Below are 27,397 nucleotides of genomic sequence, written 5' to 3'. Positions count from 1 at the left end.
GACTCAGGAGACCTGAGTTCTGGTTCTGTCTTATCAGCTCAGATTGTTTAATCCCTCTAAGCCTCAGTTTCCCCACCTGGAAAAGAAGAGAAAGGGTTAGACCACATGGCCTATGGCATCCTGGGCATCTGAGCCCAACTGCTCCTCTTCAGCCTGTTCCTAAGGGGCAGATTCCCACTCTCTGCCCCAGCCCACTCCCCTCACCTCCCTCAGTTGTGGCTACCACAGGTCAAAAGGGGTTGAGGGGGCTGAGGGAACAAGCTGCAGGACAAACGGACTGTCAAGGGCCAGTAGCTCAAGGGGTAGGAGGGGAGGAGTCCTCAGGGATCCTGTTTCAACAAACGTTTCTTTCCCGAGGAGGGGAAGGCGGGGGAGAGGGGGAGAAGGACCTATTTAAAGCTACCCTGTTGCTTCGGCTGTCTCTGTCTGTCTGCCAGGGTCTCCAGCTGTCCCAAGCTGGCCAGTGTGAGCTTGGGATCCTCCTGGTGACCTCTCCAGCCAAGGTCTCTCAGCTACTCTGCCCCAAGATGGGCCGTGGGGTGAGTATCCCCAAAGAGCAAGCATTGCTCTCCGGAGGGTGAGGGAGGCTACAGAAAAAGGCTGGAGTGGAAATAGGATGTGGAGGGAGGGAGAAGCGGACAGCTGGAACTTGGAGCTACAGTCTCCAAGCTGCAAACCGTGTCTGGATCCCATGGCATTCACACGCCAGGCACCTCTCTTCTGTACCCGCCCCCAGCCCAGCACCTTAACCCCACAGCCCCACCCCAAGCCCCTCCAGCTCTCCCTCTACCCCATTTCCATGTCCCTGGCCCCATTTGTCCCCATTTGTCCTCCTCTCCCACCACAACTCTGCACGCGTAGTCCTTCCACCTTTGCTACCTCTGAAAGTCTCCACTCCTGGGCGAGTCAGCCTGGAGGGGTAGGGGCCAGCTTAAGCTTGGAGAGGGGCAGTGGAGCCTGCTGCTCTCAGAATCACCAAGCAGTTCCGGACACCAGCTCTGTGGGCCCTGAGTGCCAGGGACAGCTGGGAAGGGTGTGGGGAGGAAGAGCAATGTGCCCCCAGCCCAGCACCCTCCGGATGTCCCAAGCAGCACTGTTCTCCGGTCCCTGGGCCATGGGCTTTGAGGACTCTCCCAGAGGCTAGTGAGAGCTGCCCCCGCCCCCCACTAGTCCACCCCATCCGTGGCATTCAGCTATGATGGCTACGCCAAGGGGAAGATTAACAGCCACGATGGGGCAGGCAGGGACAGGGCTCTGAATTCTTGGAAAAGAAATTCCCATATGGAGAAAAGTGACCCAAACTCTTCACATACTGTGCCTGGCTGCTTTCCCTTTTTGGAATGCTGGCAAAAGAAAACACAGAGGCCGGGTGTGGTGATTCATGCCCATAATCCTACCACTCTAGGAGGCCACAGCAGGAGGATCCCTTGAGCTCAGGAGTTCAAGACCAGCCTGACAAAGAGTGACACACTGACTAAAAATAGAAAAAATTAGCCGTGCATTGTGGCAGGCACCCCCAGTCTCAGCTACTCAGAAGTCTCAGGCAGGAGGCTCACTTGAGCCCAGGACTATGAGGTTGCAGTGATCTGTGATGGTGCCAGGGTACTCTAGCCTGGGCAGAGTGAGACTTTGTCAAAAAAAAAAAAAAAGAAAGAAAGAAAGAAAAAGAAAAAAAAAGGCATGGAAGGAAAGGGCTTGGTGAACAGAGGGAGGCTGTGAGGGGTCAGTGCCTGCAGGAGCCTGTGGGTGAGTTTCTGGGCTCAGGACAAGCCAGGCAAGGACATGTTGTTGCAGAGTTGAGCAGCTGGGAAAACTGTGAGCCTGGACACCAGGGTTCCTGAGCTAGGGTGGGAGCTATAAATAGAACCGAGTGTGCGTGCGTGTGAGACCACGTGTTCTCTGCAGGCTGCAGGTCCTGCAGATATGCATGAAGGAGTACCTGCATTTGTGTCTCAGCAGGCAAGTTTGCAAATGTGCAAGTCTCACTTCAGTGCATGTGCACAGGCCTGGGGGTTTGTGAGGTGTGAGTTTCACAGAGGCAGAGGTCACAGTCTGGAAAGATGAGCTGTTTGGCACCTTGAACTGCACCTTGACATCTCTCCCTCCCCACAGAAAGGAGTCCCCGGCTGAGGTCCAGGACTGCCTGGGTCAGATAAGATCCCACCCCCTGACCCAAATGGAGAGAGAGTGGGAAGATGGCCCCCTACCCTGTTGCACTTTGGAGCAAGGTGGATGCAGCTTGAGGGGTCCTGCTCCTGACAATTTCTCTCATCCTCCATCCCCAGGAGCTAGGGGTGGAGGCACTTAGGGCCTGGAACGTAGAACCTGCCAGTAGATCCCCGAAGAGGGACAGCATCCCACAACCATTGTAGGGGGGGTCACTTCACCTCCAATCCCTTCTTCCCTGCATCTCCACTCCAGAACCAGGCCCTGTTGTCCCCCCATCACCTTGTGGCCATGAAGGACAGTGTGGGAGTTGGGGGAAGGGCCAGCACTGGGGAGAAGGGAGCCCAGCCTTCTCCAGCTGCCACAGAGAGGCTGAGGTGGGGGAGCACTGGCTGGCAGAGTCCCAGATGCCCCCACTCTGTCCCAGCCTCTGGCTTTCTCAAAAAGAACTCTCTGTTCTCCTTCAGCATTCAAGACCCAGAGGGGGGACTTGTGGTTGGGGGAGGGAGACTGAAGGGAGGAGGGGGTGTTCTTGCTTCCTCTCTTTCTTTTTAGCCTGGGCAGCGGCTGGCCCCAAATCTCCGCAGGTTCCTGGCTGCAGAGCCTGAGATCCTTGCCAGGACACCAGGAGGGGGGAAGGGGCAGTGTGTCCCAAGCTCTGAGCCGGCAGGGGGACAGGGTGGGAGCTGGGGGAGAGGAGGCATGGTATGGAGCTGCTTAGCTCAGCTGCAACCCAACATGCCAAAGTGCGGGGGCCAGCAAGTGTTTTAAAAGTGCACATTTGATTCCAATTTTCATAGACTTTATTTCACATCTGAATGTACAGAAACTGCTCTGGGCTCTGCCCCCTCCTCCCTGCATGCCCAGGCCTGCTCCTGTCCATGAAGCTCCTGAGGGTCACACATCCAGCTGGATCTCTTGCCTCTGGCCCCTTCATTGTATTTCATCCTTTTCTCAGCCTTGTTCCACTGAGGATGGAGTTAGTGAATCTACAGCATTTCCATCCATCCCAACTAATGAACCCCCATAAGCTGCCCAGGGAAGGGAGAGGGAGAACTACTCACAAGACCTGCCCCCCCTTCCCTTGGGCTGCTTCAGTCTCCCCAAGACGATCAGTCTTTAGGAGGCCAAAAATAGAGCAGATGTCCAGATGCTGCAGATGGAGACAAGTGTGCAATTTACTGGTCACCTTCTCCGAGAAGAGCGCTTCTGAGTACCCAGCCTCCCCAAGCTCATATTCGTTTAGATTGTTAGTTTCCTGGAACAGCAGTGTCTCCCTGCTCCCCTGCCCCCACTCTTATTCCAGATTTCATTGGTCAGACCTCTCAGATGTGTGGATGTGTGGCCTCTTGTGATCAAGCAACTGTCACGTTTCTGGGATTGCTCCTGACTCTTTGGGGATGGGTAAAAATGCATTATCCCTCCGTGCTGGAGGATTTAGGGCAGTGAAAAACTATTCCGTGTGATCCACAATGGAGTGTGCATGACCTTATACATTTGCCCAAACCCACTGAATGCACCCCACCAAGAGTGAACCCTCTTGGGAACCACGGACTTTGTGCGCAGTGGTGTGGTACAGTGCGGGCTGACGGTTGTAACAAATGTATCCCTGTGGTGCTAGATACTGATAGTGAGGGTGGCTGTGTTTGTGTGGGGGGCAGGAAATACACAAGAACTTTCTCTACTTTCTGCTCAATTTTGCTGGGAACTGACAATTGCTTTAAAAAAAGTCTGCTAAAAAAAAAGGAAGAAAATGCATTATCCTGCAAAAAAGGGCGAACAACTTAGCTGTTGATCCTACCCAGTTATCCACTCTTAATAGCAGAAAAAAACCCAGACCTCATAGTATGGAAAAGCTCATACCTGAAAGCCTAGCGCAGTCTGTAGAGTCCAGTGAGAAACAGAGATGCCAGGCAGAAATGGAGCAGCCCCTCTGTGACAGGGACCCTGGATCTGGAAGGAGTGGAAGGACAGGGGCCTGGGCATAAGAAGATGTGAAAAGGCATTTTTTTGACACTTGTCATGGCCACCCCAGGCCTTTCCCAGCCCCCTGCTAAGCTGTCATTTCCTCCCATGGAAGGAGAAGTTTCCTGAAGACCCTGGAGCCTGGGTTGTGGGGAGAACCCAGATTCTGGGGAGGAAGAGGAAATGGGAGCTTCATAAGGCCACAGTCAACATGTCCATCTGATTCACCCACATGACCCAGGAGTGCTCAGAGCTAAGAGTGACACGAATGTTAGTTTTAGATTTACAACGTCATACATTTTTGGACAAATGGGGCCCAGTTCCCTTCTTGTCCACTTGTACTTTGGGGTGTCAAGTCCTGTGAGTTGCCTTCTGTCCAGGAGTAGGCAAGCCTGCCCAGCAAGATGGAGGGGGCTCCCAGCCCACCTGTGTCCCCATTCCCTGTCACACTCTCACCCTTCCCCTACAACTTCTCTCAGTCCACCAGCCCCTCTTCCATTTCTGCCACTCTACCCTAGTCTCCTCCGACACTTCCCTGTCTGTCCCTGCTCCCGACAAGCTCTTGCTTCACCAGGTTCCCAACTCCTCCTCTAGTAGAGGAGTCTCTACTCCTCTCTATGGAGAATACCCATGGTATTGGGCAAAGACATTCCTACTCCCTCAGTACACTCCACCCGCCCAGTCCCCTCCAGAATTCTCCCAAACAGCACAGGATGGCGGATTTTTTAATTTTTGTTTTGGTTTGTATTTAGCAGCAGGGTCCTTTCAACAAACAAAATCTTAGCAAAAGATCAGTGGCCGGAAGTCCTAAACCACAAAGCAGTGCTCTTCAGTCCTGAGCCCTTCTCCCCTCCCTGCCGGTCACACGCAGAGCCCCGTGGCTCTGCCAATAGTCTGCGAGCTAAGGCCTGGGGTCCCTCTGGCCTCCGGCCCTGCTTCTTCCCCCAAGACAATCGCTGCCCCTGAATCCAGGGCCCCCAATCCCAGTGCCGGGGCCCCCAGCTGCCTGGCAGGAATGCAGCCTCCAACTTTGGCCTCCCTGACTCCTTGGGCTCTGCCTCCTCGCAGGCTGGACGTGAGTACTCACCTGCCGCCACCACTGCAGAGAATGGTGGTGGCAAGAAGAAACAGAAAGAGAAGGAGTTGGATGAGCTGAAGAAGGAAGTGACCATGGTGAGACCCAGAGCCCACGCCACCAGGTGGGGAGGAGGGGCCTATGCAGGGACGACTGCCCTGGCGCCAGTGCACTCAGAGAAACTCTGTGCCCCTGGGCTGCTCATCTCACCCCTGTCATCCCCAGGGCCTCAGGCCCATCTGGATACACTCACTCAACCTCCTCCCCAAAGTAACTGGCCTTTCCCTCCCCAGGATGACCACAAGCTGTCCTTGGATGAGCTGGGCCGCAAATACCAAGTGGACCTGTCCAAGGTGAGTGGAGGGCTTTTAACGAGGGAAGCAAAGAGGTGAGAGAAGAGCGCCCCATCAGGAGGGAGGAGCCTTCACACTATCACCAGCCCTCTAACAGATGACACAGGAGACTTGCCTGAGGTTACATGGCTAGATGGTAGCACAGCCAAACTAGAGGTTGGATCCCCTACTTCCTAGCCCAAAGCTCTCTCCCTATATACCCTGGGAGCCAGAGCTCCCTAGAACCCAGGCCCCAGAGGGCCTCCAGGCTGAGACCTGACTTCTACCCCAAGCAACTTTAGTCACACCCAACCTCCCATGGAGCTGACACACAGGAGCATGAGCTAACCCATTCCTCTAATGACAGTAATTCGGTGGGCCCCTGCTACATGTGTGGCATTAGGATACACTTCTTTTTTTTTTTTTTTTTTTTTTTTTGAGACAAGTTCTTGCTTTGTGGCCCAGGATTGAATATAGTGGCAGCATCATAGCTCACTGTAGCCTCAAACTCCCAGGTTTAAGCTATCCTTCTGTCTTAGCCTCCCAAAGTGCTGGGATTACAGATATGAGGCACCAGACCAACCTAGACGCTTTACGTATGTATTACTCTAATCCTTATAACAGCCCTACAAGATAGGTTTCATAGACCTGTTAATTAAAGCAAAGAGACACAGAGGGGAAGAGTAATTTCACAAGGTCACAGAAATAGTAAGAGGCATAGTCAGATTGCCAAACCCATCATTTTGGGGGAAAAAAAAAACAAACATTCATTAAAAATGTAGTGGGTGGGCTGGGCATAGTGGTTCACACCTGTAATCCCAGCACTCTAGAAGGCTGAGGCCGGAGGATCTCTGAAACTCAGGAGTTTAAGACCAGCCTGCGCAAGAGTGTATCTAGTCTCTATTAAAAAGAGAAACAATCAGCTGGGCATTGTGATGTGGCCAACAGTCCCTAGCTACGTGGGAGGCTGAGGCAAAAGGATTGAGCCCAAGAGTTTGAGGTTGCTGTGAGGTGAGTTAATACCAGGGCACTCCAGCCTACAGCAACAGAGTAACTGACTCTCTGTATCAAAATGAAAAAAAAGAAAAATTGAGTTGGTGCATATCTCCTTCTACAGGCTGTCCCTAATAGTTTTTTCTAAAATTCTCTGTCCTTATTTCTTCTCCATACTTTATCTATTTTTTTCTTTTTTTTTTGAGACAGAGTTTCACTATGTCACCTTCGGTAGAGTGCTGTGGCTTCACCGCTCAGAGCAACCTCAAATTCTTGGGCTTAAGTGATTCTCTTGCCTCAGCCTCCCAAGTAGCTGGGGCTACAGGTGCCCGCCACAACCCCAGCTATTTTTTTGTTACAGTTGTCACTGTTGTTTTAGCAGGCCCGGGCCAGGTTCAAACCCACCAGCCTTGGTGTATGTGGCCGGCACCATAACCACTGTGCTACGGGCACCTATCCACTTTATCTTTCTTAATAACACTCTTTACTCTCTGCATTAATATGTATGTGTTTATTGTGTATCATCCCTCTTGATCATGAGCTCACAAGGGCAGGGACTTTGTCAGTCTTGTCTGTCTCTAGATCCCCAGAGTCAACGTCAGTGCCTGTCATGTCATAGGTGCTCAATATACATTTATGAAATGAATGAATAAATGTAGATAAATAAGAAGTTCTGTAGAATTCCAAGGCAATACGGTGAGGACAGCTCTGGAATCAAGCATGGGATCCAGAAAGGGGCCTCTGAATCAGCCTGGGGCAGAGGGAACAGGGTCTGTGAGCCTTCCTATGAAAAGTGACAGGCAATTGCCAAAGCTGTTTGACACAGATGGTCAATAGTGTAGGACTCCCCTACAACTCTTCATAAAAAGGGGGATCTGAAGGAAGAGAAGTGGGGGAAGATCTGGTTAAGGTGCCTTTCTGGGAAGGTTATCCAGGCTGCCTCCAGGGGAGATGTTGTGGCCCAAAACAAAATTTATCTTAATCCAGTAAACAGAGGTGGAGCTCTCCCAATGGATAGTCCCCTGCCTCTTCCAACCAAGTGGGATTTTTACTCCCCACCTGAACATTATTCCCCTGTCTAAGAGGGAAGGGACATGCATGGTGGAAGCTGGGCTGGCTCTGTGTGCACGCTCTACACCTCTTCTCCCTCCTTCAGGGCCTCACCAACCAGCGGGCCCAAGACATTCTGGTTCGCGATGGGCCCAATGCCCTCACTCCACCTCCTACAACTCCAGAGTGGGTCAAGTTCTGTCGTCAGCTCTTTGGGGGCTTCTCCATCCTGCTGTGGATTGGAGCCATCCTCTGCTTCCTGGCCTATGGCATCCAGGCGGCCATGGAGGATGAACCGTCCAATGACAATGTGAGCAGCACAGCTGACTCCTGGGCCAGCCCATGACTGTGTCCTGCAACCCTGAACCTCCAACCAGCGGGTGGAGGGGAGACAAAACAGTCACATCACAGTCCCTCAGAGTCCCTCAGCACTGCATGCGGGCTGGGAAGGGGTGAGGTTTCCATATGTATCCAGGAAGCACCTCCCCCACCACACACAGGCACATCCTCCAAGTCCTAGCCCTGGGCACTTCCTGAGACTTCCCTGCCCCTTCTAGTCTTAGGAGATTGGAAGGTGGCAAGAGAGGGGGAGGTTAGAGAGGAGGACTTTTCCACCAGTCTCATTTCCAGTCCCAAAATCTGGACTCGTTCATCCCAAGTGGTAGGGGGAAGGGGCAGGTCCCTCAAACCCTTTCTCCTCCCCAGCTATATCTAGGTGTGGTGCTGGCAGCTGTGGTCATCGTCACTGGCTGCTTCTCCTACTACCAGGAGGCCAAGAGCTCCAAGATCATGGATTCCTTCAAGAACATGGTGCCGCAGGTAGATGGCAGGGCTGGGCTCTGAGCTGGGGCCTGCGATTTCTGGGAGTGTCCAACTCATCCCTCTTGATTCCTTGTGCTCTAAGAGAGAGGTGAGCAGAAAAGACACTCCAGAGCTCCACACCAGGAACTAGTTTTTCATAGGCATGGAGGTTTCTCCTTCCCCTTGGTAGGGTTGGGGGAGCAGTGGGAGACCAGAGGAGGAAGGCAGGTGTAGAGTTGAACATTTCATGAGATGCCCGTGGCCTCCCCACAGCAAGCCCTCGTGATCCGGGAAGGAGAGAAGATGCAGATCAATGCAGAGGAAGTGGTGGTGGGGGACCTGGTGGAGGTGAAGGGCGGAGACCGTGTCCCGGCGGACCTCCGGATCATCTCTTCTCATGGCTGTAAGGTGAGATGGTCACCCTGAAGCAGGCAGGCTGTATAGAGCCAAGAGGGCCCGGTTAGAAGTTTATAGGTCAGGAGACCCAGGTCCAAATGTCAACACCTTCCCCCACACTCTCAGCTGATCCTTCTCTCAGAGTATGACTTTATGAGTGGCTCCATGCCTCTGTGTGCTGCGAACGCTCTGTCTCTCCTAGTACTTTGATTCCTACTTTTCAATAATTATTCATTGAGTACCAATTGTGTGTCCAGATGCTTCATGTACATTCACATGTGCAGTCTAATAATCTAACTCTGAAAGAATGATGTGGCCACCCAGACTGTGTCCTGAGCAACCCTAGGAAGTGCCATTTTTATAGACTGCAATATTAAGGATAGACCCGTGCTGTGCCATGCAGAGATTCTGTTTACATTCCCCATTTTACAGATGAGTAGAGGGAAGTTCTGTTGGATGAGTAGGTAACCCAAGGTCACAGAAGGCATCAGTAAGGGTCAGGATTTCAACCAGAGCAGTGGCAATAACAGTAACGCCATAAATGTGTGATGAGGGTCTGACATTGTCCCTCGTGTCATGATGGTTGAGAATGGCTGCAGTCGGCTCAGAGACACATGTATGCATACAAGCAGCCTGTCAGTTTGGTGATGGCACATCCCCTCCTCCTCAGGTGGACAACTCATCCTTAACAGGCGAGTCAGAGCCCCAGACCCGTTCCCCCGAGTTCACCCATGAGAACCCCCTGGAGACCCGCAATATCTGCTTCTTCTCTACCAACTGTGTTGAAGGTGAGAAGAGTTTGAATCCAGAACCCTCAGTCTGGGTTGGGGCTGTGGTTCTACTAACTTGGCTCTACCATAGAGGGCGGGACTGGAGGATCCAGAGAGCCCCAAATGTTACAGAAACTGTCCCCTCCAGAGAGCAAGGTACTAGGGGCAGCCTGACTCCGTGGGAAAGGCACCTTCCCCAGGAAAATCTCTTCTCCACCCCAAGACTGAATGGGTTCAAAGCCTTCAGATTATGGGTCTGGACCTACGTGTGCAGACATGCACAAGTACCACATAGAGATGCTCTAGACCACCCTTGATCCCTAGACGTCTTTGAATTTGACCAAGGACTTCCACTGCTTGAGGCTCTAGTCGCTTCCTTCTCTGACCCTGGCTTTGACCAGAGCCCCAAGCTGTGGGAGGGTCCAGAAAGCTTTCAGGCCAGGTAAGCACATGGGCTGTCCTCCAGGCTTCACCTAAGCCTGTGCTGCACCAAAAAAACAAAAACAAAAACTGCTCAGGGAGCACAGGCTGCCCAGCTTGCCAGCCTAGTACTGAGTTCTAGAGACAAACAAAGGTAAATAACTCCTAGAGGGGCCGTCACTGAAGGGCAGGGGCCCAGGCACAACTGAAATCTGTGCCTGTGCAGTCAAGCCAGGGGCCACTACTCAGAAGGAGCAGGAGGTAAGAGATGGTGGGAGGGGAGAAGCCTCACTCGACCACAGGTGGCCTTGTCCCCAGTGCACACCTGCCCCTCTCATTTCTCAATTCTCTTTGGAATATTATATTTCTCTGGGGTTTTATTCCTCCTTCAGCAAGTTGGAATCATACTCATTCCTCGGTATCCACAAGAGAGTGTTTCCAGGACCCCCACAAGTACCAAAATCCATGGATGCCCAAGTCCCTTATATAAAATGACAATGGTATTTGCATATAACCTTCCCACATCTCCTGTACACTTTAAATCATCTCTAGATTACTTACAAGATCTAATGCAATGTAAACGCTATGTAAATAGCTGTTAGTCTGTATTGGTTTTTAAATGCATATTTTTTATTGTTGTATTGCTATTTTTGTTTATTTAGTCATTTATTTTTAAATATTTTCCATCTGAGGTTGGTTGACTCTGCAGATGTGGAATCCGTGGATACAGAAGGTTGGCTCTACAACCCAAATCACCACACATTAAATTGCCTAAATGTTTAGTGTACTGAAATTCTGAAATTTACATTTCCCACAATTGGTAATACACTCCCATTGCTTACTCTGCACTTGGCTTTGAAGAGAGGAGAGGAATGAATGGACCAAAATGTGCTAAACACCTCCTATGCTTCAGACTCTGGTCTGGGTGTACAACAGTGCTACCTGACCTAAATATTCAAGCAACCCCAGGGTAGGAATTCAAAAAAGGATTCCAACCCAGATTTGGCTGGCTCCAACATGCACACCTTTCCACTATACATTTCCTTCTCCCAAACCCCTGTGATGTCACACAAGGTAGGAATTGCCTACTTCCCTCTGATGTTGAGAAAGAAAATCCTAAGACTAAACAGAAAATCCACAGTGAGTGCTTTTACTCTGTGTTCATAGTATACTTTTGGATGACAAAAAGTATGAGATTGATTTTACTGAAATGCCACAGGAAATTTTTATTCCATTTATTGACTCTCCTGGATTTGAATTTTGAGATTATTTGCAAAGCTTCTCCAGGGGTCCAAGCACAGGAGAATCATTTACTGCTGTCTGGATTCTGAGATGGTCAATCTATCCAGGGAAAGCAACCCAAGTGAGGCACGTGCCTAAAATCTGCTGGAAGTGGCCTCCAGCCTCTGAGTATGTCTCTGCAATGGTTTTCCTTGCTCAGAAAGCAAGACAGGATTCCAGTCCTCCAGAAGTCACAAAACACCTAACCTGTATCCTCTCCTATGTTGCAGGCACTGCCAGGGGCATCGTAATTGCCACAGGTGACCGGACAGTGATGGGCCGCATAGCCACTCTTGCCTCAGGCCTGGAGGTCGGGAGGACACCCATAGCCATGGAGATTGAGCACTTCATCCAGCTGATCACGGGGGTGGCTGTATTCCTGGGGGTCTCCTTCTTCGTGCTGTCCCTCATCCTGGGCTACAGCTGGCTGGAGGCAGTCATCTTCCTCATCGGCATCATTGTAGCCAACGTGCCTGAGGGGCTTCTGGCCACAGTCACTGTGAGTGGGTCAAGCTGAAGTGCCACTGGGGGAGGATCTCACTACCCTTTCCTCAAAAGGAGAGAGGCGCAGGTGCCTGTGACTCCTCAGTAATTTCCCTTCTAATCTCTAACATTGTACATCAGATGCTACTTAGATATGAATCAGCATGGGTCTGAAAACCTTAGGGCATCTCTACATGGCTCTCAGCTTCTTCCCTGGAGCATGTCACGGTCACCCTCGCTCACCCCCTGGAGCCTGGGACTCCTGTTAAGGCTCCAACTCTCCTGGGAAGGCTCTAAGGTCACCAGTGACAGACTAGCAAATCTGGTGACCTTTTCTCAGCTCCCATCCCCAGCTCTGCTTCTGAAATAGATACTCTGTCAACCCTCCTAGGATTCTCCCTTTTGTTGGTTACTCATGGGTGACTATCCTGGTTTCTACTCCTCAGTCCCCTCCCTGTCCCCCCACACTGATCCTCAGGCCTCAGGTCTCTGGTCTTCATAAGCCCCTAGAGAGAGCCCACCTCCTCCTGGTTTCCAGCATCCCCTCTGTGCACATGACCTCCCACCCCTTTGCCCCACTCTCCTCTGCTGCTCTCTGGAGCTCCAGTCAAATGCCTTCAACTGCCTGCTGGGCTTTTCATCTTCATATGTACCCACAGTTGCAATTCAACACATGTAAAATCACGCACATTTGCCATTTACAGCTAGGTCCCACCCACACGTGTTAGTGGCGTGGGATTGAAGGAGGAGGAATAAAGGAATAAAGTCATAGTCCAGAGTAAGATCATGGTCATCACCGGCTCCAGGATTCACCCTTTTTTCTTCTCCCTCTCTCTCTCTACCAGGTGTGCCTGACCCTGACGGCCAAGCGCATGGCACGGAAGAACTGCCTGGTGAAGAACCTGGAGGCGGTGGAGACGCTGGGCTCCACGTCCACCATCTGCTCAGACAAGACGGGCACCCTCACCCAGAACCGCATGACAGTCGCCCACATGTGGTTTGACAACCAGATCCATGAGGCTGACACCACAGAAGACCAGTCTGGTGATTGGGTGCTCCAGAGGGAGTGAAGGGGACAGCGGGTGCTAAGGGCGCCAGAGTGGCAGGGGGACTGAGGGAAAGCTCTGAAGGGGAGCCACGCTCCTAGTTCTCCTCATGTCCTCACAGGGGCCACTTTCGATAAACGATCTCCCACATGGACAGCCCTGTCCCGGATTGCTGGTCTCTGCAACCGTGCGGTCTTCAAAGCTGGGCAGGAGAACATCTCTGTGTCCAAGGTGGGGGTTGGAACACGCAGCAGGCCCCTGGCTGATGCCTGGCTTTCCCTCCCACCCGTTGTGGCTGCCCTGGGGGCCCGAGTGTCCTTCTGGCCTGGTCTTCCACGCCCTTCCCGCCCACCCTGTGACCCTAATTTCTTTTCTCTCCTGGCAGCGGGACACAGCTGGTGATGCCTCTGAGTCAGCCCTGCTGAAGTGCATTGAGCTGTCCTGTGGCTCAGTGAGGAAGATGAGGGACAGGAATCCCAAGGTGGCAGAGATTCCTTTCAACTCTACCAATAAGTACCAGGTTTGGCTGGATTGATGGGACAAAGGAAGAGAGAGGGAAAGAAATGGGAGTGGGCAAAACCAAGGGGGAAACATCAATCGGAGGGTGGCATCTAAGGGTCATGTCCCCTCACACCCAGCACAACTGATACACCTACCCCATCTCCCAAACCCCCTACGGTATCACCCCCACTGGCCCCATCCTCTGGCCTAGCCCTCCAACTATCCCATCCCATTCAGGTGAAACACATTTCTGTAACCCCCTCCATGACATCCTTCAGCCTTCAGGCATCTTGAACGGCAAGAAGGCAATCTCAGCTACATTCTGCATGAGACACAGGAGCACAGCCTGAGGCTGCTGTGGCAGTGGGGGCCACCCAGCCATTAGCACAGTGCCTGTCTTCACTGATCTCAATAAGTGTGTATTGAATGAGTGACTGTCCCATGGAGGCAATGCTCAGGTTACAAGAGTTGGGACTGTGAGTTCCAAGAACCTCTCACACCTGGAGATTCTCCCCTGGTTAGCAATCTTTGAAGGATCAAGACTATTTTCTCAAGGGTAGATTCTGCCCCAGCCACCAGTCTACACAGGCCCTGTGCTGGGCCCTGGAGCTACCCAACGTCTGGCCCTCTCTGTAACTGCCTGTCCTCTCTCTAGCTGTCCATCCACGAGCGGGAAGACCTCCCCCAGAGCCACGTGCTGGTGATGAAGGGGGCGCCAGAGCGCATCCTGGACCGGTGCTCCACCATCCTTGTGCAGGGCAAGGAGATCCCGCTGGACAAGGAGATGCAAGATGCCTTTCAAAATGCCTACATGGAGCTGGGAGGCTTGGGGGAGCGTGTGCTGGGTGAGGGGCCAGGAGCAGGGAGGAGGGCTGGGAAGGAGATTGCCAAGCCTTGCTGACCTTCCTGGAATGGGGGGCTCTGAAGACTCCCAGGCAGCCACTCTGCTGTTCTTATGCCTCCCTTCTGTTCCACTTCAGGCTTTTGTCAGCTGAATCTGCCCTCTGGAAAGTTTCCTCGGGGTTTCAAGTTCGACACAGATGAGCTGAACTTTCCCACAGAGAAGCTCTGCTTTGTGGGGCTCATGTCCATGATCGACCCTCCCCGGGCTGCTGTGCCAGATGCGGTGGGCAAGTGCCGAAGTGCAGGCATCAAGGTATTGGCCTCCCCTCCATCCTCACCTCCCTCATGGTAAAGGTCAAGGGACAGCAGTGACTGCTGCCTGGAAAAGACCCAGGCTACTGGTGGCCTCCATCACACTGACTCAGAGAGGCTGACCACCTGTCCATCTTCGAGGAAAGGTTCACCTCTGCAGGGGAGCTCTCACCCTCATCCCTCTTGCTTAGAGTGGCCAGATATCATGCCCAACTCTTCCTTAGTGGCACAGCTCACTGTCCCATATGCATGGGATGAGGGATGCCCTTCCACTCCGATTTCAAGCATGGCCTGGTACCCTGTCTTGGAGGCCTGGTGATCCTATCCTTCCCAACTTCTGCTCTCTCTAATCATTTGCAATGGGATTAGCAAGCTTTTTTCTGCTCCCACTGGCTCACCCCAGACGCCCACAGACCATCTCCCACTCAAGCACACCTCTCCTGGGTTCTCTCATTTACCTGCAATGGCTTCTCACTGACCACTCCCTTCTCTGTGCTATGTTCGGTCTTCATTTAGCAAATAGTTATTGTTTTACCAACTGTGTATGAGGCATCATGCAAGGTACTAGAGTTAATAAGCTGATAAAAATTCCTTCCATCTTGGGGCTTACTTTCCTGTTTCCCAGATACGACTCTTCACCAGCTCTCTTGTCAGGTCACCTGTTCTGGTTTCATTGCTGCTCTTCTGTTTGCAACATCTTACCTGTAGGCAAATAAATTCAAGGCAGCCTGTCAACTCAGGGTCAAATACTGCACCAGGCACTGGGGACACAGAGATGAACAAGACACAAGGCCCCACCTCCTCAGTGTGTGAGGTCTCAGGGAAAACAGATGTCTTTCCAACTAATCACAGAACAGTCATAGTTGTTAGGGTAACTGAGCACCTATTATGGGGGCAGATACTCTAATAATAAAAACAGTCGATTATTTTTTGAACTTTCATATAAATCAGGCAATATTCTAAGCTCTAAAGCGGTATGATCTCATTTAATATTCAAAACAACCCTATGAGTAAGCATTAGTATTTTCCCTTTCTTACAGAGAGGGAAACTGAGACACAAAGTAAGCTGCCCAAGACCACACAGCTAGTAAGTCATAGAGCCAGGATTTGAGCCAAAGCAGTCTGATATTTCTTAACTATCACACCAAAGGACTTGGTGCTGTATATATATGTCATTTCTGAACCCCATAACCACTGTCTCCAAGGTAGGCATCATTATCCCCATTTAAAAATAAACTGAAACTGGGAGTGGGTGAGTAGCTTTTTCAAAATAAGCCTGCTGGTAAGAAGTGGTTTGGGAATGTGAAGCCCATGATCCTCCTCCTCCGGGAGGCGCTTCTCACTGTGATCTGACTAGGCAGAGACCTGCCTGGGAAGAACAGCTAATTCTGCCTCCAGGAATCAGAGAGTGACAGAGGGTATGATACCTGATCTGGGCTTTGATGGTTGAAGAGTATCTGTAAGGCAGCAAGGGAGCAGGAACAGTGGGCGCCCTGACACATGGCTGGACTTCACCGAGCATGTGTGCAGGCCACAGGGGGATGGTGCCAGAAGCACCAGGGATTGAGACTGGAATGCTGGGTTAGGAACCATTACAAGGACTTGGCTTAAACACCATATTTGGGCTTTAGTCTGCAGGCCACAGAGAGCCACAGGTGTCACCGAGCAGGTCTAGCTTTTAGGAGGCTACATAGATGGAGGAGGGATTGGATTTGGGGAGGCCACTGCAGTTGCTCAGACAAGGGACAATGACACGAATGAGGACAATGATAAAGAGAATGGAAGGAAGTGGCATTTGAGCCCTGTTTGAAGAACTTGGACAAAGTGAGTATAGGAGGTTGAAGACATAGGAGAGAAAGGCTCAGAATGAACGAAGAGGACAGTATATGTAAGCAGGGAGTGGAGGGGCAGGCTTGATGGGGGTGGTGGGAGTAGAGATTATGAGTTCAAATTTGACCGTAAGTTTGAAGCATATATAAGATACTCTAGGAGAGATCCTCCAGGGAAAGCTGGAATACAGCATAGAGCCCATAAACAAGGGTCAGAACCAGACTCAAATCTCAATAGCACAAGGGTGCAAACTATAGTTTTTAGTACATTTTATCATATTGCCCAGGAAGAGAACATGGGTCAGGAAAGGGAGGAGAATAAAACCCTGGGTCACACTGACATATAGGGGCAAGTGCAGGACGAGGAACCAGTGTGGAGGGGGCACGGAGGAAGGACACCACTAACTTTATTGGGCATCCACCTGATGCCACGTAACCTTCATGACCACCTGGAAAGGTAGGCCTTCATCCTCTTGATGAAGTGAATTGCCTAAGCATGAAAGCTAGACAAGGTCAATGTTTAAAATTAAGTCTTTCACCATCTCCAAAGCCACGGCTCCTCCCATTCCCCTAAGGGCTGGGAAGGTCATCCTGAGGAGGGGAGGAGAACTGGGAATGGAGGGGGGTCTGTGGAGCCAAGGGAGGCTAAGGTTTCAAGGAGAGTTGGTCGACAGTGGCAAATGCCTCAGAGAGGTTGAGTAGGGTAAAGACCATAAAGACACTTTCATTATTCAATTGGGAGGCCCATGTGGCCTTTGGGGGCAGTTTGATTGAAGTGGTGGGGATGGTGGAGAAGGTAGTGGGGCCTAGAGAGACTTCCTTCTAAGTACTGTGGGATTTGCCCCCAGAGCTCACACATACAAATGCCGTCTTAGCCCCGCTCTGATCACCTAGTGCTCATCATGGCCTCTTAGCTGGCAGTGCCGGCCACGCACCCCCACCCCAATTCCATTCACACTGCAGTGACAGCAATAAACATTATCCAGTGTGAAGCACGCTATGGCGGGATGTCAGGGGCAGATGAGCAAGGTGTCGAAGGCAGGGGTGCTGTGTTCATCTTTTCCCTGCTCACCCAGTTAGATTGCTGCACTGATCATATTACAATAGTTACTTAGATCATCAGGTCTCAGTCCTGGGTCCTTGAGCAAATCACAGGCCCTCTCTAAGTTTCAGTTTCCTCGTCTGTAAACTAAGGAAACAAAGGGTCCTTCTAACTCTGATTTCCTTGAAACCCATGAAACCCAAATTCCTAAAAAATCTCCCAAATCATCCTAAAGAATCGTGGCTTCTTTTCCAAGGAACTCTTGTTCACTTCTTACTCTGTCATGGACGTTTCCCTCTATTTAAGCAAACATCTTTGTTCCCCTGAATATAACATAGCTTGTCATTGTCTCTCCTCCTCATCCATTCACACGAATACACGCACACACACACCCACACACACAGTCCCATTATCTTGGCTAGGATGTGCCAGCCCCTGACATCTCATGGTGTTCCTGACACTGGGAAAGGGGGGGGGGGCCTGTAACACTGCTTTCCTTGCTCTCTTCCCCCTGCGCTAGGTGATCATGGTGACAGGGGACCATCCTATCACAGCCAAGGCCATTGCCAAGGGCGTGGGCATCATATCCGAGGGCAATGAGACAGTGGAGGACATTGCCGCCCGGCTCAACATCCCTGTGAACCAAGTCAACCCTAGGTGAGACTACACAGGATACCCTGTCTCCCTCAGCACATCCTCTCCCACAAAAGGCTGGAGTGTCCCTGGGGATATCTGGACAAAATCTCTGGGACCTACCTCTGCCACTTTTGTGCTTGGTTCCTCAGTCCTGAGTCTGTCCAGCTATGCAACTGACCAGCTGTTTAACATCAGAGATATCGTATTGCCTCCCCGAGCCCCGGTTGTCTCAGCCCAAGCATGACAGGGCTGCTGTAGGAGTGAGATATGTCTGAAGGACCCAGCCCAGGACTTGGCAATATGCACTGATGACTGTAATGATGCTGAGGAGTTAGCATCACCTCCCCAGAGAGGACTGGGGGAAATGAGCCTCGAGGAGAAGAGAGTGAAGCAAGGGCGCAGGTGGCAGCCCAGAGATGTTGAGAGTCAGCCCTTCTGTCCCTCCCCAGAGAAGCCAAGGCGTGTGTGGTGCATGGCTCCGACCTGAAGGACATGACATCAGAGCATCTGGATGAGATCCTCAAGAACCACACAGAGATCGTCTTTGCCCGGACGTCCCCTCAGCAGAAGCTCATCATTGTGGAGGGATGTCAGAGGCAGGTGAGCAGCAGCACTGGAGGACGATGGCAGGTGGGCAGGGAGGCAGGACAGGGCAAGGGGCCGCACCCAGGGGGGCTTCATCCCGGGCACTGGCTGTGTCCTCTCCCCAGGGAGCCATCGTGGCTGTGACAGGGGACGGGGTGAATGACTCCCCTGCTCTGAAGAAGGCTGACATTGGTATTGCCATGGGCATCTCTGGCTCTGACGTGTCTAAGCAGGCGGCCGACATGATCCTGCTGGATGACAACTTTGCCTCCATTGTCACGGGGGTGGAGGAGGGTGAGCAGGCTGGGCGGCTGGGTGGTGTCCGGGACATATCATGCTGCACCCGCTCCAGCTTCCTGGGGCAGCCCAGCCTGCTGCAGCTTCCCTCAAATACCAACTTTCCTCTTTGGGGAAATCGGGCAGCCATGCCTCTGGGGTCAGGGATGGGGAAGGGTCCCTATGACCTTCCAGATGCCTCAGAGCCTCCTCTACAGGCCGCCTGATCTTCGACAACCTGAAGAAGTCCATCGCCTACACTCTGACCAGCAACATCCCCGAGATCACCCCCTTCCTGCTGTTCATCATTATCAACATCCCCTTGCCTCTGGGCACTGTCACCATCCTCTGCATCGACCTGGGCACAGACATGGTGAGCCCAGAGGCAGAGCAGGGGACAGGCAAGGTGGCCATGAGGGCCTACCAGGTTAGAGGGGCAGAGAGGGGGAAGGAGAGGGGCCCCAGGCAGCTGCCCAGGCTGTGACGGGTACAGAGAAGATAAGCACAGGCCTGGAAAAAGACAAGGCCTTAGTCAATGCTCCCCGAATTGTGTCAAAGACTCTTTACTGCTCCTGTCACCTCCCTTCAAATACTCCTCCCTCTCCATGCCCACCCCACGCAGGTCCCTGCCATCTCCTTGGCCTATGAGGCAGCTGAGAGTGACATCATGAAGCGGCAGCCGCGGAACCCTCAGACAGACAAGCTGGTGAACGAGCGGCTCATCAGCATGGCCTACGGACAGATCGGTGCGGGCCCAGGGCTCCGAGGGGATGCCAGAGGGCTCCTCCCCAGCCTCCTGGAGGATAAGCCCCAAGCAAAGTTCCAGGACAGGAGCCAGTTCCCCAGGGTCAGGGACTCCACCTCTGGCCCTGAGGACTGGCCGCTCTGTTTCCTTCTCTGACCCAGGCCCTGCCTTGCCCCCTGCCCACAGGGATGATTCAGGCACTGGGTGGCTTCTTCACCTATTTTGTGATCCTGGCTGAGAACGGTTTCCTGCCATCACGGCTGCTAGGCATCCGCCTCGACTGGGATGACCGCTCCATGAACGACCTGGAGGACAGCTACGGGCAGGAGTGGGTGAGTGGCACTGGGAAATGCACAGGCATGAGTGCAGAGGAGGGGTGCTGAGTACCCGGCAGGGGAGGCCAGTAGTGGCAAATGGGGCCTCAGGACTGGGGTGGACAAGGTACCCAGGGTTCAACCCCTACCCTGAGGCCACACTGCGATCTAGTCTCACCCTGTCCTCCGACATTCTCCCCTTTCTCTGCCGGCCAGACCTACGAGCAGCGCAAGGTGGTGGAGTTCACATGCCACACAGCCTTCTTTGCCAGCATCGTGGTCGTGCAATGGGCTGACCTCATCATCTGCAAGACCCGCCGCAATTCAGTCTTCCAGCAGGGCATGAAGTGAGTGCCACCCCCGGCACCCCTCACAGGCCAGCTTCCACTTCCAGGTCACCTAGACACCCCCCCCCCCCAGATCCGCGAGGGGCATCAGTTTTTAACTGTCCAGCTAAAATAACGGGGTTTGAAACAGACCAGAGGAGAGGAAGGAATGGTGTGACTATTTGTAATGAGCTCTAACTTTGCTCCTTAAGTGTGCTTTTGTTATCATCTCCTTCCACCTCCATACCTTTTCTTCTCCCTTCCTTCTTTCTTTTCTTCCTCCTTCCCTTGATACCCTTCCCTGATCCCGTCGAAGATCAGGCAGCCTGTGGAGGAGGATCCGAGGGCATCAGGGAGGTCAGAGAGACCCTTCCCCATCCCCAGCTCTTCAGTGCCTCCTAGCCCAGCCCCAGGTCCGGAGTCTCCTGTGCCCCCCTCAGCTCAGCACGGGCAGCCTGTTGCACAGCACGTGCCCCCAGCAGCTCAGGCAGGCTCCGCGCCTTCTCAGAATGGGAGTTACAGCTGCCCGGGCACCCTACTAGCAAACGCGCAGAGCAAACGCACATAGCAAACATGTGTAACCTCACAATACGGGGTAGACATAAAGTTTGCAGTTTAAATAGTAAACTAATATAAATTGCACACGAATTCTTTGTCCATCCTGTAGCTTTGTGAGGTAGCTATATTATTTATGTGTCATGGATAAGAGGCTCCCTAAAAGGTTAAATGACCTGCCTAAGGTAACCCAGCTCTGTCTCTAAAGCCCAAGCCCTTGGCTACCACCCTCTGTTGTGGTGGCTCCCCTGTCACAGAGTTAGGCACTCAGTAATTACTTTGTGATCCTGGCATGGATGGTGGCTGAGCACCGAAGGTATCATCCTGGATCTCTTTGTTTTTCTCTTATCATAAACAATAGGCCCAACACTCCAAATAAGCTTAGTCACAATTTCTTAGTTGGAGGGAGAGGGGCAGGGAAGATGCCAAAACTCTGGGGAAGTTAACAGCACTTAAGATCCCAAGAAGACGAAAGTGAAAAGTTTGTTACATAAATAAACATACCTGGAAGGAGATTCTAGTTAAGCTAAAAATACTAATGAGGAAAACGCAATTAGAAGAGAATAAGGAGCAGAACGTCTGAGAAACTGGGTATGGTTTGGGGCCTGGGTCTTACTATGCAGGGCATGGACAGCACTGAGAGGTGGGAACAGAGGAAAACCAGCTGTGTCCAGCCCATCTGAGAGGCAAATGGGAAAGGGACAAAATGAAAGCCAAGTGGGTGCAGAGAAGGATAACAAACCCGGATGTGGCCTCAGAACATCTCGGGTCTCATCCTGGTACCTGGGCCATTGCAGGAAAGGGGGGTGGGGGGAGTGTGGATTTGCAGAGATGCTATCTGTGTTACTTTGAAAAGCTTCATGGAAATCAAGCACTGACCTATGAGAAGGCTACCAGGCTTACTAATGTGCGTTTTTAGGAAGAGCCAAGAGCAAGTATGAAGTATAGGGATCACACACTGACCTACAGTCTGTTTGAAGCCACAAATATTTCTAATCAATTTTAAATAGGGGACTGTATTCATTACTTATTAACCAATGGAGCTTGAAAAACAAAGATCAATTAAAATGTGGTCTCAATAGAAGAAAAATAAGAAGGCTGCTTAGTGAGTGAAAAGTCTGAGAACCTCTGGCTCCATTAGGAGGTGCTGTGCATAAAAATGTGAAAGGTCCAGGTGGCGCCCATAGCTCAGTGGGTAGGGTGTACAAGGCTGGCAGGTTCGAATGAGGCCTGGGCCAGCTAAACAACAATGACAACTGCAACAAAAAAATAGCCGGGTGTTGTGGCTGGCCCCTATAATCCCAGCTACTTGGGAGGCTGAGGCAAGAGAACCGCTTAAGTCCAAGAGTTTGAGGTTGCTGTGAGCTGTGACGCCATGGTACTCTACACAGGGCAACAGCCTGAGACTCTGTCTCCTATAATTTTCCCTGCAATCTTATATAAGGTAAAATCCCCATTTTACAGAGAAGGAACAAGAGGCTCAGGGAAGTTACACATCACTTACAACCCAAACTAGTAAGTGGAAAACTGGGAATAGGCCCCACCTGTCTGACTGCAGAAGCTGCCCTCAGAACTCCACTCTGTTCTGCTTTTCAATACTGATACAGTGAACACAGATGTTAACCACTTACTATGCGGTGAGCATCCCCTATACTAAAAACTTTGCAAACAATCTCTTCTTCATTAAATATCTGTGATGAACAACCAACTACCAGGAAGTGGAAGAGACGCACGTGGGCCCTGCTTCCAAAGTATCTTACTGGGGAGAGGGCACTTCCACAGTCCACGTGCCTGGAGCAATGACAAGATTATAAATTGCACGAGGGCAGGCCCCACCTTGACCGTGGCATCTCCAGTACAGAGCATGTCACCCCACACATAGAAACAACTATATTTCATGAATGGGTACATGTGCAATAGCATTTGCAGATAAATCAGTACGCAGGAAAAGAAAATAACGTCCTCCCTTGGTTGCATCAAGCCGGAGTAGAAAATGTTGGAAGAGAACATGGGATGAAGTCATTTACACCCCTTCCCTCACATTTCTTCTCTCCTCTTCCCCAGCATTGTCCCTACATCTCTCCTGCCTCAATTTCTCTTCCAATACTATTTACCCTCCTTTCTTTGTCTTTCCAGGAACAAGATCCTCATATTTGGGCTCTTGGAGGAGACGGCATTGGCTGCCTTTCTTTCTTACTGCCCGGGCATGGGCGTAGCCCTCCGCATGTACCCACTCAAGTGAGTGTCTTTTTAGGGCAACCTGCATGAGTAGCATAGACAACCTTGAGCCCCTCCTAAGCTCCAAGTTCTGACTGGCCTGAATCGCACTTCATGCGCCTATCATGCTGACGTCTGATACTCCTGACACTGTCCTCCGTTGCTTTCAGGGTCACTTGGTGGTTCTGTGCCTTCCCCTACAGCCTCCTCATCTTCATCTATGATGAGGTCCGCAAGCTCATCCTGCGGCGATACCCTGGTGGTAAGCCCCTCCACACAGCACCCAGTCCCAGCCAAGGCCCAGCCCCCCACGGCTAGCTACCCCTCCAGGGCTCCAAACCCACCTTCCACTCTCGCTGTGATTGCTGCTCCTGTCCTTCCGATCCTGGGCTGCTGGGTCCCAGGAGCCCTGACTTGTTGAACTTATCCTCCCTGTTCCTCTCAGATTCCAAGTCCCACCTAATTCCAAAATGGTCCACTCACTAACCATTCCACCTTCCACCTAGAATCACAGAACATCAGGATTTGAAGGACCCTTTAAGGTTGTATAGTTCCACCTCCGTATTTTACAGATAAATTAAGGAGTTGAATTTACTTGCTCAGCGTCATAAACCAAGAAGTAGCAAAACTGGCCCCAGAACTCAGGCCTCCTGATTCCCAGGCATCAACCAACAAGTTGTTTTCCAATAAGCATTTTGGATCACTTATACTAGAGGTTCGCAAGGGATGGCCTACGGACCAATATAGTCTGAAGATGATGCTTGGTTTGACCTGCCTAGTACTGGGGGCGTGTGTGGGTTTTTTAATTAGCCCAATATCCAAAAGTTAGGGACTTTCACATTAAATCTGAATTTGACTTTAGAAAACTCAGAAGAGCTGTCAACTCCATGGTCACATTTCTGCACAGCAGCAATAGACAGCTGCTCCCTTAGACACTCCTTACCTGAAGAGGTCCTGTGGGCATTTGCATGTTGGTCCGCTGGCCTATTCCAGTCCAACCTTCCACTGTGCTGAACATGTCTCCTCTAATGGCAGGCTCATCCTCCTCTCCTCTCATCTGTGGCCCAGGTCACTGGGTCTCCTCCACACCGCCAGCTTTCTGTAGCTGCCTCCCCACCCCCCTTCACCAGCCTTCTGGTTCTGGCTCAACCCCCTAGGAGCTCCATCTCTTGCCTTCTCTTAAGCTCACGCTGCAACCCCTACCCCCAATCTCTCCAACAGGCTGGGTGGAGAAGGAGACGTACTACTGAGCTCACTGGAAGAAGAAGCAGGCACGGGGAAGATGGGAGCTCTGGAGGTGTTACGGGGATGGCGATGGAGAGGGATGGAAAAAATGGGGTGGTATTTTGGGGGAGAGGCAATGAGGCAACTCAGCAGGCTAAGTTGCAGGTGAAGCGTAAATAAGGCTGGGGTGATTGCCTGTAGCCCTGGCTGTGAGCGGTCAGACTAGACACCACATATTAGGGCCCCTCCCTAGACCCTTTTGCATCCCTCTCCACTATGTTGTCTATTTTTTTCTGAGGAATTGAAGATTACCCCACTCCTCCCCGTCCCCTCTTTCTTCACCCCCACCTCCTACTATACCAGATCAATATCAAAGGCAGGGAAAAGAAAAGTCTCTCCAGTCACCACATGTCCCTCTAGCCCTCCAGCCTCACTCTGCGGCCCACTGTAACTCTTGGTTAGCTGCCTGCCCAGCTCTGTGAGGACTGACTCCCACCTCAGACCTTGAAGTCACAAAAGGCTCCTCTGATGAGTACAAGAGCTTGAGACCAGAAGGGGAAGCTAGTGGCAGAGGCCACTATCCTCCCATCTAGGCTGGTTTAGGGACCTGGAGAGGGGAGCTGGGTAGACTGGCTGGAGGTTGGGGTAGGGCTGGCTGCAGAAGGAGAGACAAAACACCAAGAACAAGCACGTGGCATTTCAAGAGTCTACAGATAGACCCAGTGGGCTCTAGCCCTACATCCTGGCCTTTTAGAACCACTGGCAGACCAAATTCAGGTCTCATCAGAGCAGCAGAGGCAGTGTGGGGAGCTTTTCGGAGACACCACACTCGTGTGCCATGGGGTTCCCGCTGACCCTGGGTCAGTGCTCTTCTTGGTCCATGAGGACCCAGAGGTCACAGAAGCACCAGCTCCCAGGCACGCTGAGGAACACATGCAACGCTGGGCCCTTGGAAGCTCCATGCTGTCTCAGGGGAACTGTCTCTGCCAGCTCCTTTTTAGCCCCTCCCACCCCTTTCCCCCTCGTCCCCATTTCTATGAACCTGCGTCATTCCTGGGCACTGCCAAGCCAGCCCTGGGAAAGGAATTCCCTGGCCATTGGCTGGAATCAGGGTGGAAACTTCCCAGAATGTTCCTGTCTTCCAGGGACATGCAGAATCAGACCAGGCCATGCACATGGTCAGAACCTTTGGACAACAAGAGGGAAAATATTAGAAGACTTGTCTTTGACCTTCACAGGCAGGACTGTTCCTCCCAGCGAGTGCCCTTCACTCTGATGCTTTTCTGCCCACTTCCCCAACATGGGGAGCTGGTTTCAGTTTCCTAGGGGAGATGCCTTTCTTCCCTTTGCTCCCTCCCCACCTGACATTTTTGCTCTGCAGGCAACTCTGCCCATCCTCTAAGTCTGTTGGCACTAGACCATCCAGTGCAGAGAGACCTAGTAAGCCATGCAAGTGAGAGACACCTGAGGAGAATGGAGACTTAAGGCGGAAAGGAAAAAAGCACAAAAGAGAAACATTAGGTCAGGTTCATGAATAATCCCAGGGGCTATTATTTCATTACACTGGAATTTTGCTTTATCAGAAGTACCTGGAAGTAAGTGAGTTATTGCCTTGGGCTTGGAATTCTAAATGGGAGACCATTTTAACTTGGGCCCGATTAATTGGACATTTTTACCTGTGGACAAAAGTTTATCTTTGCACAATCAAAAAATGATATTTGTTTAGTAAATTAAGAGCATAAACAATATTGCTAGGGGTGGCCTATTTAGTCTACATAAACCAATACTTTTTAGGCACTGTAGAATTACTTCCACTTAGAGGTAGTGAGTGCATGGGCTAATTATCATCAATTCTTACGTATTTGTTAAAGAAACATCTAGCGTATCTTTATGGGTGACCTTTTGTAAGCCGTTAGTTTGAGGCACTGTGTATGTACTTGAAAATAATAAATTTCTTTATGAAAAAGGAATATCTTTCATAAATCATTTCTATACTTTATATTTGCCTCCCTTCTATTTTTTTTTGAGACAGAGTTTCACCATGTTGAGTAGAGTGCTATGGTGTCACAGCTCACAGCAACCTCAAACTCTTGGGCTTAAGCTATCCTCTTACCTCAGCCTCCCAAGTAGCTGGGACTACAGGCACCTGCCACAACACCCAGCAATTTTTTGGTTGTAGTTCTCCTTGTTGTTTGGCAGGCCCGGGCTGGATTCAAACCCACCAGCTCCAGTGTCTGTGGCTGGCACCCTAGCCACTGAGCTACAGGCTCCGAGCCTGCCTCCCTTTTAAATTGTGGTATATAGACGTGTGCTGTGGCAGAACTTGACTCATAGAGGAATTAACAAGAAGAGGAGAATGATCTGGGAGCAGATGAAGTCAGTTGAGAAAGCTAGAGGAGAGGTTAGGTTGCAAAAGAACCTAGAAGAAAACATCCTTGGGACCTCCCTGCCCACGGCTGGTCCAGCCCCAAGAGCCACAAAGTTTGTCCTGGACAGGGGAGGTCCCATGAGTCTATGAGGGCCCAAATCCTCAGGATCACTTCTGCTTTTTCTGTTCCTGACCCAAATCAGGTCACTCTCAACCTGACAGGGTGGGGGAAGGAGACAGCTGAGGGTCCTAAGAGTCACGCTAGTTAACCATCTGCCCTATGTGAGAGCTGTGCTCTGCATGCTGTGCTTAGGGGAGGGCATAAGGTGGATGCAGTCAGTACTGGAAGTTCACCTGAGCAGCAGACATGGGAGACCTTCACGGACAGAATGTCACTGCAGTACGGAGGGACACCCGTGCTGGAAATGGAAGGGGGGTTGCACGTTCCTCCAGGGGGCTCTGGGACTGTGCGAGAGGAAGACTCCAGCTCTCACAGCCTTCACAAGGGTCTCACAATAGTGGTGAGAAGTCAGTTCTCACCCAAGCCAGATTGCGGTCTCCTTAGTATGACTCTAAGATGGTGGTGGATGACAGTAGTGGGTATAGGGGCATTAACTGGTTCACTTTGTGCCATGACTATGTCACACTCTTATTTGTGTCACACTCTTTTTTCTTTAAGCCCACCTTTAGGCCTTTATCCTGATGGACCTTCTGCCAGAATTACTTTTGCCCCAGTTTTCACAAGCCTGGTGTCCTCACTTTGTTCAGATAACTCCTTAAATTACCTGCTCAGGAAGGCCCTCACCATGCCTCAAATAAAATCACTCCTGGTTCCTCTTTCTCCAC

The 27,397-nt window shown here is 51.5% G+C and overlaps 1 protein-coding gene across 1 annotated transcript; it reads left to right on the top strand.

Annotated features, from left to right (window-relative positions):
• Positions 1–396: 396 nt before the first annotated feature.
• ATP1A2 (ATPase Na+/K+ transporting subunit alpha 2) lies at positions 397–26,153 on the top strand. The gene is made up of 23 exons (XM_053604525.1): positions 397–539; positions 5,200–5,304; positions 5,500–5,559; positions 7,688–7,891; positions 8,287–8,400; positions 8,656–8,790; positions 9,449–9,566; positions 11,480–11,748; positions 12,578–12,776; positions 12,900–13,009; positions 13,164–13,298; positions 13,935–14,124; positions 14,260–14,435; positions 17,826–17,962; positions 18,391–18,541; positions 18,652–18,820; positions 19,021–19,175; positions 19,425–19,548; positions 19,734–19,879; positions 20,078–20,208; positions 22,879–22,980; positions 23,130–23,221; positions 24,181–26,153. The coding sequence occupies exons 1-23, from the start codon at positions 528–530 to the stop codon at positions 24,207–24,209; spliced, it is 3,063 nt and encodes a 1,020-aa protein (XP_053460500.1). The 5' UTR covers positions 397–527; the 3' UTR covers positions 24,210–26,153.
• The last annotated feature ends 1,244 nt before the right edge of the window (positions 26,154–27,397 follow it).

This window comes from Nycticebus coucang, chromosome 10, assembly GCF_027406575.1.
Source record: "Nycticebus coucang isolate mNycCou1 chromosome 10, mNycCou1.pri, whole genome shotgun sequence".
NCBI classification, from domain to species: domain Eukaryota; kingdom Metazoa; phylum Chordata; class Mammalia; order Primates; family Lorisidae; genus Nycticebus; species Nycticebus coucang.
The sequence above is the reverse complement of the archived record's forward strand: the minus strand, read 5'-3'. Positions and strand labels throughout refer to the sequence as shown.

Excerpts from the sequence above, each read along its gene's own strand:
- ATP1A2 (XM_053604525.1), top strand. Across the intron at positions 18,821-19,020 it reads TGTCACGGGGGTGGAGGAGG|GCCGCCTGATCTTCGACAAC; the intron begins GTGAGCAGGCTG and ends CCTCCTCTACAG. Across the intron at positions 23,222-24,180 it reads CCTGCGGCGATACCCTGGTG|GCTGGGTGGAGAAGGAGACG; the intron begins GTAAGCCCCTCC and ends TCTCTCCAACAG.